Source organism: Centroberyx gerrardi, chromosome 5, assembly GCF_048128805.1.
Source record: "Centroberyx gerrardi isolate f3 chromosome 5, fCenGer3.hap1.cur.20231027, whole genome shotgun sequence".
In the NCBI taxonomy this organism is placed as follows: Eukaryota; Metazoa; Chordata; class Actinopteri; order Beryciformes; family Berycidae; genus Centroberyx; species Centroberyx gerrardi.
Window position 1 is genome coordinate 14097409 of NC_136001.1, and position 13951 is coordinate 14111359.

Here is a 13951-nt window from a genome sequence, read left to right on the forward strand (position 1 = left end):
ATAGAAATGATTTGGATAGCGGTACTGTATCAAAAAAGTGTATTGAGAAGAAAAAAAACTGCACTGTCATGACTGAATCCTTGGCAGTTTATACAATCAATCATCGACATAAATAGCCTGTTCCTATGGACCTAGGTGATTAAGTAGCTAACCGGGCAGGATAAACTATTCTATCTATTTTCAGCCACGGATGACTTATGACCCTCTTAACACCTTCTAGTAGCTCTGAGTCATGTCTAGTCTAGAGTATAAAGTACACAGAGCAATGGGAGTGCTGCAGAGTCTGTTTGAGGCTTTGTCTGTCACCTTCACTATCCTGTAGGTTAAACTGAAGTCCATAGTGGTAAATCCCCGAGCTCCTGACTGTTATGTACAATACTGTGTCCCTCTACTATTCTCTGCACAACCAATTGCTTTCCTCAAATACCACATGAAATCCCATGTAAAGGTAGCTGTGCAGTAGCTTTGAAACTGCCGCTGATGTGGCAGCAGCAACAAGCCGCTTTTTCCCACGAAGTAATTGAGAGCCGGATGAATTTTGGTACATCAACCTAAACTTTGGCACCATAAATAAATGATTAGACACAGAGGTGAAGCTGTGTAAGTAACTCTCACTTATTCAAAATTAATCCATCCTAATTTGAATGAAAAATGATTTCTGCACGGTTCTCTATTCCTCTTTCTTCTGTTTTTTTTTTTTTAACAAGTAATCAAAAAAAAAAAATATGCAGAAATAGTGCAGCTTTCTCCTACTGTAATGGTCTATGCACAGAACACAATCTCAGCCCCACGGCTCCAGAGAATAGCGCTGTAGCTACTTATCATTAACTCAAAGACACAATCAGCCCCAGGCGATCCGGCTTCCCTCCATAACCTTTTGACATTGCTGCTGGGGAGGTAAATGAGAGAAAAAGTTAGAGACAGACAGAGAGAGAGAGAGAGAGAGAGAGAGAGAGAGAGAGAGAGAGGGAGAGAGACTTGATCTTGATTAGTGCCAGGAAGTGGTTGCACCAAACAGAACTTCACAAAGTACACTCTGTAATGATTTTTTTTTTAAAAATACCACAAAAATACATAATGTTCATTCCACAACTCCAAATCGCTTTATCTATTATTTGCTTTGAGTTAATTGACTCAAACTGTGGATGAGTAATATCGGAGCCTCTTTCAAGTCTACCCAGTTTCAACAGCTCAGAATGGGTTTTTTTTTTTTTTGCTCTGGTGTGCATTTGAGGCATGCATGGGTTAACATTTTCCCAGTGAGAACGGTTGGGATATTGCAACTCGGACTGGCCAGTCAGCAGAATGTTATGAATGGGCACAATGAAAAACCCCAAGTCCACTCTGTCGACCCAAGAACGCTTTCCTCCATGTAATTAACTTCTCTCTGTGTACAGAATGAGGTATTGCTGGAATAACTGTTCTTTTTCTATTTCTATTAAGGTCATGTTTTGAAGAGACGAAAAAAAAATAATACATTCTGAGAATTCAACATGGAAAATATTTTCGCCACCCTGTCCATACTTTGAAGTATCCCATGACTAATACAGTGATTTGGATAGTGGTGGAAATGGAATGGACCACTTGAAAAGGAGTGGTACATGCTCTGCAAAAACCAGCCTCATTGCTCTTTAGGGGTAGAGATGTCAACTGCTATTACTCACTCGCATATAAAGATGTACAATAAACCATTACAAAGTACGGCACATATGGGAATTGCTGGAACAATGTATAACTGAGGGTTATATCATTAAGTCATGTTTCATAGATCTCGCCTCAAGGTATATTAGCAATGCGATATGCACTACACACACACACACAGAGTCCTCCACCAAATACTCAAACTCACTTACATATTAATGTTTTGATTGTGATATTACATCCTTTCCATGAATCAGTAAGCACTTGCACTGCACAGACTGTGTATCAATAAGTGTTTGCTCTGCACTGCGGTGAAAACAGCCTCCACATTTATAAATAACGTAACTTGGAACAGACTGCAACTATGTACAGAATAACATCTGTAAACCATTGGATTATAAACCTACAGTATAACTACAGTATAATTACATGAGAGCCTCTCTCTCGGTCGCAGCGCTGTTAGAAGGAAGAGGGATGAGGAGAAAGTGGAACAGCTACAGTAATCTATCCAACTTCATTTCACCGGAGTGATTCTGCCTGGGGGTATGCACAAGTCATAATGCATTTGACAAATAGTCTCCCGCTAAAACAGGCATTTGCGAAGAAGTGGCCTTTAGCGCTGGTATACACAGCCGAGTGTACGCTGAACAAACAAGCCTCCCACTCATCGAGGAAAGATACAGAGAGGCTTCAAAAAGATTAGGAGAAATCTTGGGCGAAAGTAAAGATGACTCACGGTGATTGTGCAAGTGCAGGACAATGCAACTTGGATGGAGTTGAGAAGATCACGGAGCCGTGGGGTTGATACCGGAATACAAATCGATTCTTTTCTCTTGTGTTGTTCTTCGCATTGTTCTGAAATGTTGATATCGGGCTCGCTTTGTCATGTAATTAGTTCCAGTGGATGCGTAAACAAGCATTATGCCACTTTTGTCTTCCATAATCTTCTTATCATTTTGTGTCTTGGTCATAAATCTGATTCTGATTAAATAGAGGAGATTAAAGCATACAGTACTTTGCACTGAATGAACCTTTTGATACCTTCATTGAAGAAGGTATGATAATTACATATATTGTTGATGTTGGATGACTAACTGCAGTGTTAAAGCCACAAGTATCTCTGACTGGAATTAAAAGAAAATTTCCTCTGATATTCTTATACTGTTATATGTCGTCAATCTGCGATGTTCGATACATCCCAGAAGTCATTTTGCGATGAAGTGTTGTAATTTACCATTTAGTTGTACCCACTTTCCCTCACTCTGCCTCGTTTACTTCTACTTCAGCTAGTGATTTCCTACATTTCCCAGAATGACTTTCAACAACCCCCCGAGAACTCGCCTGGACTTTTTGCATCCAGCTGTTGGTTTTGCGTGTAGGAGGAGAGAGCAATAACGATAGCATAGTGATAGCACTAGTAATGCAAGAGCGTGAGAGTTTCCAGTCGAGAAGAACTGAAAGTGCCCTTTACTCAAAACACAATGTGTCCTGCAGCTGCATTGCATTCTGGTCTATTGAGGCTCATGGCTGTGGAGAAATTGGTCTCTCTTCCTCTTCTACGATGGATTTTCTCCTGTATGATTGTTGAACGTCGGTGCAAAATGGTGAGTCTAGAAAGAAGGCCTTTCTCTTCAATTCTGAGGGACTGACACCAAAACCTGATGTTTAACATTTAGGTTTCAGGTCGTTGATTTTTTTTTTTCTCCTATTAAACTCCATAGTGGCTACGCTGGAATTATCTCAAGATGACATCATGCCCTCTACATTTGGCCACTTATCCACAGGAATAAGAAAAATACACCATTAAACAACAAAATGGATGCAGGAGTGCAAGGTACGACAACATTCTGCTCTCTAAACAGTATTTAAGTATTTTAGGTTGGATTTTTGCTTTAAGTATGAAAACCACCGACTAGAGTCAAAGGTCAAGTGTATTCATGCTTTCGTTATATTGACTTATCTTCTCAATATGACTCGTAGATCCATATTCCTGACATGCATCAATCAATCAAGGACCAGGATCAGTCTGAATGTGGCCAATCAGGTTGAACCAGTTTCAACTTGCACATTCTTCGCGTTCCTCAATCATTAACCCTTTCAGGTAGCAAACACATGCATGTCCAAGTATATGCACACAGCACAGATGCAAACACACACAAAGACACAAATACGCAAACACATAATTGCCCGCCAACGAAAACACATTTACACACAGTTAATTCTCACAAGGCCTCCCAGTTACTCTGAGCAGCAGACGTTTCTGAGTTTACAGCACTAGAACAGGAAGTAATGAGCATTTATATATGGACTGCCCCACTTAGTGTTGTGTCCACTTCCTGGTCGATGCGTTTAACTGTACAATAATACATAATCAGACTAATGAGTATCACACAATGTATCTATATTCTGCCGTGTTTCAAGTGCAGACGATGGTGAATCAACACGTTCATCCAGCAGGCTCTTTGTGAATGGCAGGGCAAAGGAGAAGAGGTTTGACATTGTTCATACTCTACCTGTTCACAGGCCTGTCAACAGCTCTCACAACAGAGATCATTTCTAAACCCTTCTCGGACCCAAAATTTGTGCTTGTGACCAAATCCAAAACTGGTCTTCCTGCTAAAATCAGTGGGTTAGACTGATATTCCCTAATTTCCTCTGAAAAGCGCTATAACTATTCAAGGTATGAGTGCAATAGATATAACTGATTGTATAATGGAATTAAGAAAAAGAGACAACTTTTTTTACCCCAAGGCCCAATGTTTCCCAAATGAGACCTGCAGGTGACCCAGCCTTGAGCCACTGTGGCGCTGCTAACACACTGCTAACCCAGGGGGGTCGACCTGTACAAGTAACCTCATCCTGCTCCTGAATTGAGACCGCCGTAAAAATGAACTATTGCCAAAATGTCATTTAAAGCTCTTGTATCATTAGTCAACTGTTATGTAAGGTGTAGTAGTAGCAGCGCAGTACAGATAATGTGTCACTTTACATCTCAGACACGCCCGTTACTTTAGTAATGACAATGTTATATGATTCTGTCCTTGAAACCCAACCCCGCTTCTTACCAGGCCCGGCCAGCAACCTCTATGTAAACAGGAGCTCACTGAATCATGGTTAGCTGCTACAGCGCATACTGTATATACTAAAAGACCAAGGCCTTCGTCGGAGAAAGCCACGTCTCACTGTGATCTTAAATCAACATCTTCCGCTACTGTGTATATGCCCGTGTGTGTGTGAGTGTGTGTGTGTGTGCGAGTGTGTGTGCTTTTATTTCTATAAAAGCACATAGACAGAAAGATTACGAAAACCCTCAAAAGTGAGGACATTTTGCCAGTCCCCACTTTTTCATGGGGCTATTTTAGAGTTAGGGCTTGGGTTTAGGGTTCAGGTTGTAATTAGAATTAGAATTAGGATTAGGATTAGGATTAGGTTTAGGTTAAGGTTAAGGTTAAAGTTAGGGTAAGGTCTAAGGTTAGGCATGTAGCTGAGAGGTTTAAGGTTAGAGTAAAGGGCTAGGGAATGAATGTAGTCGATGAAAAGTCCTTACATGTATAGCAATACAAACCTCTGTGTGTGTGTGTGTGTGTGTGTGTGTGCGTGTGCGTGTGTGTATGTCTGATTGCTTGCGTGTGTGTTGTGCATGCATACATGCAGGTGTGTGTATGTGTATGTGAATTGGGCAGGTTAACAACTCACAGATTGTACTATGCTATAATGTTTCACTTTGTCATCTGCAAATGTTAATCGCCTGCTGGCGTTTCTCCAGGTGCTAAGCAAAGCAAACCCATTTGGATGGCTGTGGGTATTCCTGCTTATAGCCCTGCCCAGTGTTTACTGACAAAATGTTTACACAAGTTTTACCTTGACCACAGGAGAAACTGCAGGCTTGTTTCTGGTGAGCTGTAATCTGTGACTATCTAGGCATGTTTGTACATTTTGTCATGTGTCTGAGTGTAAAATCCTTATCAGTATAGGAAAGAGTCGAGACCGTTCTACCACATGCAAAGAGTGGAGCGATGAAAAAAGTCTTAACAGTATGGCATTTCAGCAGAATAATCAAGGACACCATGAATTCAGTTAAAATGTGAAACTATCCAAATAGGGCTAACGCACATAAATCTTGGGGAACCTTATTTCAGACAGAAGCGATACTGAACAGTGATGGATATAATGTGTGTATCGTACCTGTGCGCACTGCAAATTGTCAGTAAAAATGTTTGGGGATCTGAAAAATATTGGCGACGATTTAAATACGCAAGTGCAATTGGCAACTTCTCGCGAGTATGATAAGAAAACAAAAACTAATAAATCAAAAAATCAAAAGTTTTTTTTTCCATTAAACATTTAACCCGATAGAAATTAATGTAACTACAGGTGTTTTCTTTTTCTACAAGTCACTGATGAATAATTAAGTCCCAAAAGAGTTATTGTCTACATATTAGTTCAATTAGATGCATGTCTAAATAAAGTGCATAGTACTACATTTGCAAAATGGTCATAAAACGGTAACAGCTTCTGAGAATATACTCTTCAGGCAAATAGTTTCACCGGGCAATGAGACGCAAGAGACAATAACGTGCAAAATACTGGTCAGGTCCTGGGCTTTAGTACAGATGCCCCAGCTCCTACCATGCTATCACTATCACATCTAGATGCAATCTTAATCTGATAATTGCATATTAATTGTTCCCATATGGGAATATGCATGAAGCAGATTAGTAGCCTACCTTTTTATTTTCGTAGACAGGACGGAAAAGTTCAAGAAAAAAATCCTGATCTACATATTTTCATTTCAAATGAGACACACGTTCGATTTCTGTCCAGTTTGTTGAGGATAAATGTAGAGAAAGCGATGCTCCGGTGTTCCCAGTGCGCTGGAGAGAGCAGGTTTTGGTGCGCACCTACTTTGCTCACAGGACAGTCACAACGCACCTACAGTTTATTCTGAGGAACATAGTCTATTGCCAATTAAAGGAGAAAAACACGAAAAAAGTGCTTAAAATAGTTGCCATGTGTGATGTCGCTGCAGAGTTTAAAACAGAGCACATGAGAAAATGCCACAAAGTTGAGGGAATGAGTCAGTGCTGTAGCATCGACTCCATTCATTCAGATTCTACATTTGTTACGAGAGAACTGCAAGTGCAGCACTTGTCACTGTTCGTCTCCCTGACCTGTAATACACTCGCATTGTGCATGAGCATACAGATGGGCCACCATGTGCGGCCAATACACTTATTTGACCATGCAACCCACCGAGGACTGCACATCTGATAGACTGAGCTCGGAAAGTAGCGATAAATAGGCTATTTACCTTGTTGGAGTGGTAATAGTCCAAACTGGAGTCAGTTGGTAATGTACATGAACCCACGCTTGAAGGGGGAGCTGGATAAAACCTCACGTCCATCTCAGAGTCCGCAAGACTGACGGCATGAAAACGCAGCTCCAAAAAAAAACCTGTGCGACTTCTCTCTCTCTCTCTCTCTCTCTCTCTCTCTCTCTCTCTCTCTCTCTCTCTCTCTCTCTCTCTCTCTCTCTCTCTCTCTCCCTCTCTCTCTCTCGTTTAGTGTATTGTTAAACCGAACAAAAAGTAACAGAGTGAAAGAAAAAGAGGGCTGAGTCTCTCTAATCGTCCTCTCTTCACATCCGTTCTGCACTTCAGCACTATCTGGGTATTCAGCACAATGATGCTCTAATGCTATATAACCTCACTATTAGCGCTAAAGTTCACTTGGAGAGAGGGAGAGAGGGAGAGAGAGAGAGGGAGCAGCGGTTTGGCTCAGTAAATGTATCTCGGAAAATAAAAAATAAAAAAACAACCGTTTACTGAAGTTGTTTAACAGCGACCCAAAACGGCAGTATTGCATGTGAAGATGCAGAGTTGATCTTGTCGGTGTTTTCTCCCAAAACGCCCCTTCTCTGTTTCTATTTTTCCAGACGCGCTAGCTGTCGCTTTTGTCATGTGGGAGCGCTCGTCCATCCATGCGTTCCCGTCCACACTGACTGCTATGCTGCGACCTCTACCGGTGAGAGCAGGAACAGCAGAGAGGGGGAGCAAGAGGGTTGAGGGGGTATAATGAAGGGTGAAACCCACCTAAACTCAGTTCGGACACCTTTTAATTTGTGGAACAGAGTTAATCCGTCTTTTCGTGGTCCTGAAGTTAGGGGGTCAACTCCCACTGGGACGGCCCAGCTAAAAATATATGCATACTGTGAAGTACTTTGTATGAAAGAGCCTATAACCACATGGCATATGTTGTGTTTTTATGCTGAAATAAACTTTATATTGTAAATTCATAGTATGAAAAACCTCGCGGCAGCATCGAACTGATCTATCCTATGTTATACATGAGGACTGGGTCTTTTAAGGAAAATAATACATAAATTAACACTTTTTCTGAAAAGGACATGTTTTTTTTTGTGAATATTTGTGGTTGTTTGCCTAATGTTGATCATAGTCTGGAGGTCATAGTTTATCCACCATCTTATTTACCACTGCATCCCTGGGTATGTGTACTGTAGCTGGACGAACATCTGCTACAGTGTAATGCAGCACAAGCTGAGTATGTGAAGGTCATGCACTTCACTGTACAAATAATTGAGGACAATTAGTAAGCTGTAGCAAATGATTCAAAGCTTCTTGTACTGCTCAGTTATCTTTCTCCAGTTTTCAGGTCAGTGAAAAAACTCACAAATCATTGTCTGTGTGTTTTATTTTATGTGGCACAGAGCAACAACAAAAAGGTACTATACTTGTATATATACAAGTACTATGGCCTGTGTTACTATGGCCGGTGTCACAGACTGGGGCGGGGCAAACATTTCTGCCTGGCTTCTGGCTTTGGAAGACAGTGGTGAATGTCCATTAATACAGATCAAACTGTCCTAAACATTAGGTTACTAATAACTAGGTTAGTTATTCCCTTAAAAAGACTGCAGAAAACAAAACACTGAATATATTTTGTATACTTTTCATATCCTGTAACCCTAAAACCAGATGTAGTTGTAAATAAGAAGGTGGGTAAACTAGGACCTCCAGTTTGTGATCATCATAAGGCAATATTTTCATAAATGCATCAATGCATGAATTTGTGTTTTTCTTACTCCTTTAAAGACCCAACCCTCATAAATTACATAATTTTTATACCGCTTATTATGATATATATATATGAATTTAGGCCATAAAGGTTTATCACAGTAAAAAGGTGGGTAAACACTTTTCCACAAATAAAAAAGTGGTTAAACTGAATTTACATGGGTTTACCGTCTACTGCATCACTGCCTACAACTATTTCACAAATTCACCTATGGATTATGATCACCATGGCATGGTTTTTGCTTTTATTTTGATCCATTTCTTCTAGTCAGTAGGCAGCTGACTACATAGTGAGAATAGATAGACTTCTGCATCAGAGTCATTGTAACCTCTGGTGTTGACATGGTAGCTGAGATAATACAGCAATGACATTGCTGCTGTGCTCCAGTTCTGACCCTGCTACACACACACACACACACACACACAGACACTTTCTCTCTCTCACTCACACACACACACATACACACTAACACACACACACAATCACACACCTCTGGACAAACGCAACGAATTCGCACAGCAGCCGACACAACAGGACGTAAACACAGAACAATGTGCAAGCAGACCTTCAAATAGGGGCAGAGAGGGAAAATAACATTGCTCACAGCCAACTGTTTATCTCACTGTTTCTAAGAAAGGGAGGAGGGAGGGGTGTATGTGTGTGCGTGCATGTGCGCAAGTCTGCTCCCTAGTATGTGTAGAAGAAAGGCACTTATGTGTTTTTGTAAGGCAGAGCAAATGTGTTTGCCAGTAATGTATGTAGGTTATGCATCCCTGCCTGAGAGAGACTGCCAGTGTGTACGTGTTCCCTGTTTGTGTGCCTTTAATGCATGTGTGTGTGTGCGTGTGTGTGTATGTAGGTGGGTGGGTGTGTATGTGTTAACCAAGCTGCTAGTGTCATCCCAGTGGGTGACTTGTTGGCCCCCTTAGGACTGTGCCTCTGTCAGTGTAGCTATTACGCAGCGTGGTGGCTCGGGCCCCGGGGTGTGAGCCTGCTTAATACCAGGCACAGATGGGTCGCGCCATGGGCTCGCTGTGGCAGTCTGCCATCGGCTGCCAGCTCAGGCCGTCCTGACTCGACACTCATAAGGTTAACTGTCACAAGGATACCGATTCCTTCTCATTCCGTCTGTCTCTGCGCCCCTGTCTGTCTGATTTGTCGGTCTTCTCTGCCTCTCTGTCAGTCTCTCTCTCTCTCTCTCTCTCTCTCACTCTCACTCACTTTCTCTCTCTCTTTCTCTCTCTCTCTGTCTGTCAGTTGTTCACTTGCTCTCTCAATCTTTGTTACAGGGGGAGGATACACACGGGTATCTGGCACAGGCACACCAATGGCTTCATGGGAATGGAATGTGTAGTGCTTGTGTAGTGGCCCTGCATCACATACTGTACCGGCCCAACAGAGAGGGAATTATGGCAAGAAAGATGGGTGATAAAAAGATAAAAAAAATGTGTGTGTGTGTGTGTGTGTGTGTGTGGGTGGATGAGGAGGGGGGGGGGGGGGGGGTAATTTGTGAAATGAAAAAAAAAAGAAAGAGCTAGAGTTTGGCTGAGAGTGGAGAAGGGATCGGGTGGAATTAGTGAGGGGGGAATGTTTGGTGGGGAGTCAGTTTGGTGTTGCGTGGAAAATCGGGGAGACGAAAGGCAAGAGATGAAAGAGGGAGAGAAGGCAATATAGGCACCTTCCCGCTAACTTTAAAGACGTGTAATATTCCAGAACAATGTCTTTCTAACGCAGGATGTGAATTATTACGTCTACCTTACTCTCATGAAGTACATTCATCCACTCAGGGGCAATTAGTGGAACAAACACAATCACTTTTTTATTGCCTTGATAAGAGCTCCTGCTGCCATTAGGGAATGAGAGGAAAATATAAAACAGTATAGTCCATTAAGAGTTACCACCTTGTCGGTATTTAGAAGATGTCAGCAGTACTGTTTTTATAACTTTGCTGGTTCACACATTACAGTTGAGCATGAGTGACTCTATTGTCCTGGAGTTGATAACCTGTTGATTTCATCCTCAAAAGTGTTATCATTTTGTAAGTAAAGGACTTAAGTTGGTTGATAACTTCAATAATATTCCATATGAGTTGTACTTTTATGGGGGCAATGGGTTTTAGAGTGAAGATGTCATTATTATTATTTTTTTAATTGTGTGGTATTTATAATAATGATAATGAATTTTATTTATATAGCACACTTAATTTTGGAATGAAATATTTACTGATGAGTGATAAAAGACAAAGACAGAAACTTTTTCTTCCTCTTCTACTCTTCCCCTTAGATCTCTCTTACTGTGTCTAACTGAGCTGTTGTCAATTCTTCCTCCACACAGGGAAATGCACATTGATTGCCACTAATGAGTGATAAACAACCCCAAAGAAATCATTCTTTCTTTTATCTATTAACATAATAACACTTTCAGGAGGAGCCATTGTATTCTATTTCAGTGTTTCTTAAGTGGTCCACTCTTCCTGCACACAAGAGAATACACATTACTCTCTCATCTGTAACAAATAAGCAGGGTTATGCAAGTGTTATTTAATGTCAAGATAATAAGACCATCAGTTCCCCCCACTAGTTATGAGAACCGAAGCTGTCAAGGTGTAGTTTCATCAGAGACCACAGGACTTTCATCGTTGGTCATTTGGTGTAAAATATTCATGCATATTCTCTCATAAAACAGGCCGACACTTCCAGCTTCAGAAGCCACTGATAGTTCCTGCTGGAACTTTTGGAGGTCAAGTACTTTCTCTCCTAAAGTCCAAACATTACGAGGTTAATTTTCACGTGGATGTTGCTCCAGTTTTATTCAATTTCGATCATATTTTTAAGTCCTAAATGTCATTACCTTTCTCCCTGATTGAATCTAGCACTAATGTAAACGTTGTAACAGCATCGCCTCGGTCCACTGGTAGTAATTCCATATATGGTTGTCCTGAATACAGCAAACAGCAAAGTAATGGTAAACAGGAAATAGTTCAATAGGTCCATTAACCCGAGCAATGACTCATTAATGACCATAATCTACACAGAAACACACTGTTTCTGCAATATTAGACAGAAGCAGCCACAGCAATCTCTGACTTCTAAGTGATCTTCTCTCTAAAAGAACACTGCTTTAGATGTCATCAATGTAAAATTAGGCTACAGCGAAGGGAGAGTGATTTTATAAATATTTTGTGGAAAAAAACAGGCACCTGGTTATGTTGAAAAGACTTGTCATTTGTTTTCTGTGAAGCACTTTGTGACAGACCAGCTTGTTAAAATGCTTTATAAATGCATTTGACTTTGGCTCTGACTTTGACGTTGGTTCTCATACATTGTATTCCACTTTATGTCAATTTGAACTGTATCATACTGGTACTTAGGTACTTAATTTTTCACATTCACATCTCTGCCAGATTCCAGCTACCTAAATATGCTGGATGAATAACCATTCAGCTCTGTACAAGTTAGGTTTGTTCTCCTCAACAAAGTCAAATGATTTCTATTATTCTGTTCAATAATTCTATTATTATAAACCTGGAAGATGAGGGAATTAATTTTAATGGGACTGAAGGAAAGTATTGTGAAGAGAAACAATGGGAATGATGACACAGAGCAGGTGAACAAAAAGCAGAGAGGGTTTGGCAGGATATGATTCTGTTTAACAGGAGAGCATAATGGCTCCTAAGACTCTATCTGGACACAGAAAGTATAGCTTCATATTGACCAGGACTTCGACACTGTGACCAGAGTCTCACAAAGGACACTATTCTTGTCTAGGGATATTCTAGTGCATCGCCAAGAGCTACTGACTCCCAGTAAACATGGATTTTATTTGCTCATCTGTGAGATCGTATTTCTATATTTTTATTGTTTCAGAGAGAGGAGACTGCCTTTGGCAAGTAAAGAAGTACATTGTCAAGCCTGTAACTGACAAAAGGCTACTGTAGACATTTCAAATGACCAGTGAAAGCATTAAACCTAATGAATATATTTTGATGCAAGACTCATAACATTTCCTGACATAGCATGTATTGAAATTCAAATCCTTTACGAGTGCAAATAAAATGAAATGAAATGTGCGGCAGTTCCAGAATACCAAAGACCATGGGCCAAAGAATGTTTCGCAGAATTTGCACTTCTCTTTACCAAAGCACAGTTGAGTTTTGTATCAAAGCTTGTGTGAATAAATTCTGTGTGAGGCTGTGGCAGGGGCACCACAAAGGGCTGTTCAATGCTGAACCTTTGCTAACCTTTTCTAGCCACTGACCTTCAATAATGAGACTATGTTGTCTCTTGTTCCTTTGGACAATCGGCCATTGAAACAACTGCTATTCATGGAGTCCGCTCCACCCTCTGCGTGACCCTTTTCCATACTAGTAATTAGCTGCTGTTGCATTTCCACCACATGCAAACTGACCACATACAATATTCACTGTTGAATGTACAGATATGGCATTCTATTATAGTATATTATTTGTTACACCATCTCTATCATTTGAATGACTGCACATCACATGTAAACAGATTCAGACGCATTCTGACTTGTCAGTCTGTGCATCAGAAATAAAAAGGATGAAAATCAAGTAAATTCTTTTTACAGTGAAAATGTTCTGATTTTATAATGATTTATAAAATCAGGATTTACATGATTTACATGACATTGTCAGAGAGATGAGGTGACACAATGCAAATCTGCCGTTTTTTTAGACAATAACCTTATGCCTTAGATATATTATGTTCCATAAGAATTATGTGCTATTTCAACGCATCTTTTTACAGCCCCCTCATCCCCTCATCCTCCCATTCCAATCGTGAATAAACCCTCCTCTTCATCATCCTCTCATTCTCCAACCCTCTACTTGTGTTGCACATGAGCAATGAGAGGGGGATGGTAGCGAAGATGAATGAAGCAGGGAGTGGGGAATGAAAGGAGGGAAAAAAGAAGAGAGCAAGATTGGGAAAAATGCCCTTTGACTGGATTTAAAAGTCTGTGGCATTTCATTTTCAGAGAGAGGGGAGCTTCATCTCCTTCACATCCTTTAAGGGCCAACCTAATTGATTAATGTTTCCATCTCATTGGGATGGGGGGTGGGGGGAGGGGGGGGCATTTGAAGCTTAACTGAAGCCTTTTACATCCTCAGCCTTAAAACAGAACCACCAGAGAAAGAGATGATGACAGAACGAAAGACAGAGTGATGAGACAAAAGTCTAAATTTTCAATAGATG

The 13951-nt window shown here is 40.7% G+C and overlaps 1 protein-coding gene across 3 annotated transcripts in view; it reads right to left on the bottom strand.

Annotated features, from left to right (window-relative positions):
* tox2 (TOX high mobility group box family member 2) overlaps positions 1-7117 on the bottom strand; it is a 91626-nt gene extending 84509 nt beyond the window's left edge. For 2 of the 3 annotated variants that reach the window (XM_071903875.2, XM_071903873.2), the window contains exon 1: positions 6953-7117. In XM_071903875.2, the coding sequence (XP_071759976.1) occupies positions 6953-7045 (93 nt within the window). In that variant the 5' untranslated portion in view covers positions 7046-7117. Of the gene's footprint in view, positions 1-6368; positions 6472-6952 lie in introns of those variants that run through there. The other variant, XM_071903874.2, reaches the window with a different exon arrangement.
* Positions 7118-13951: the final 6834 nt, after the last annotated feature.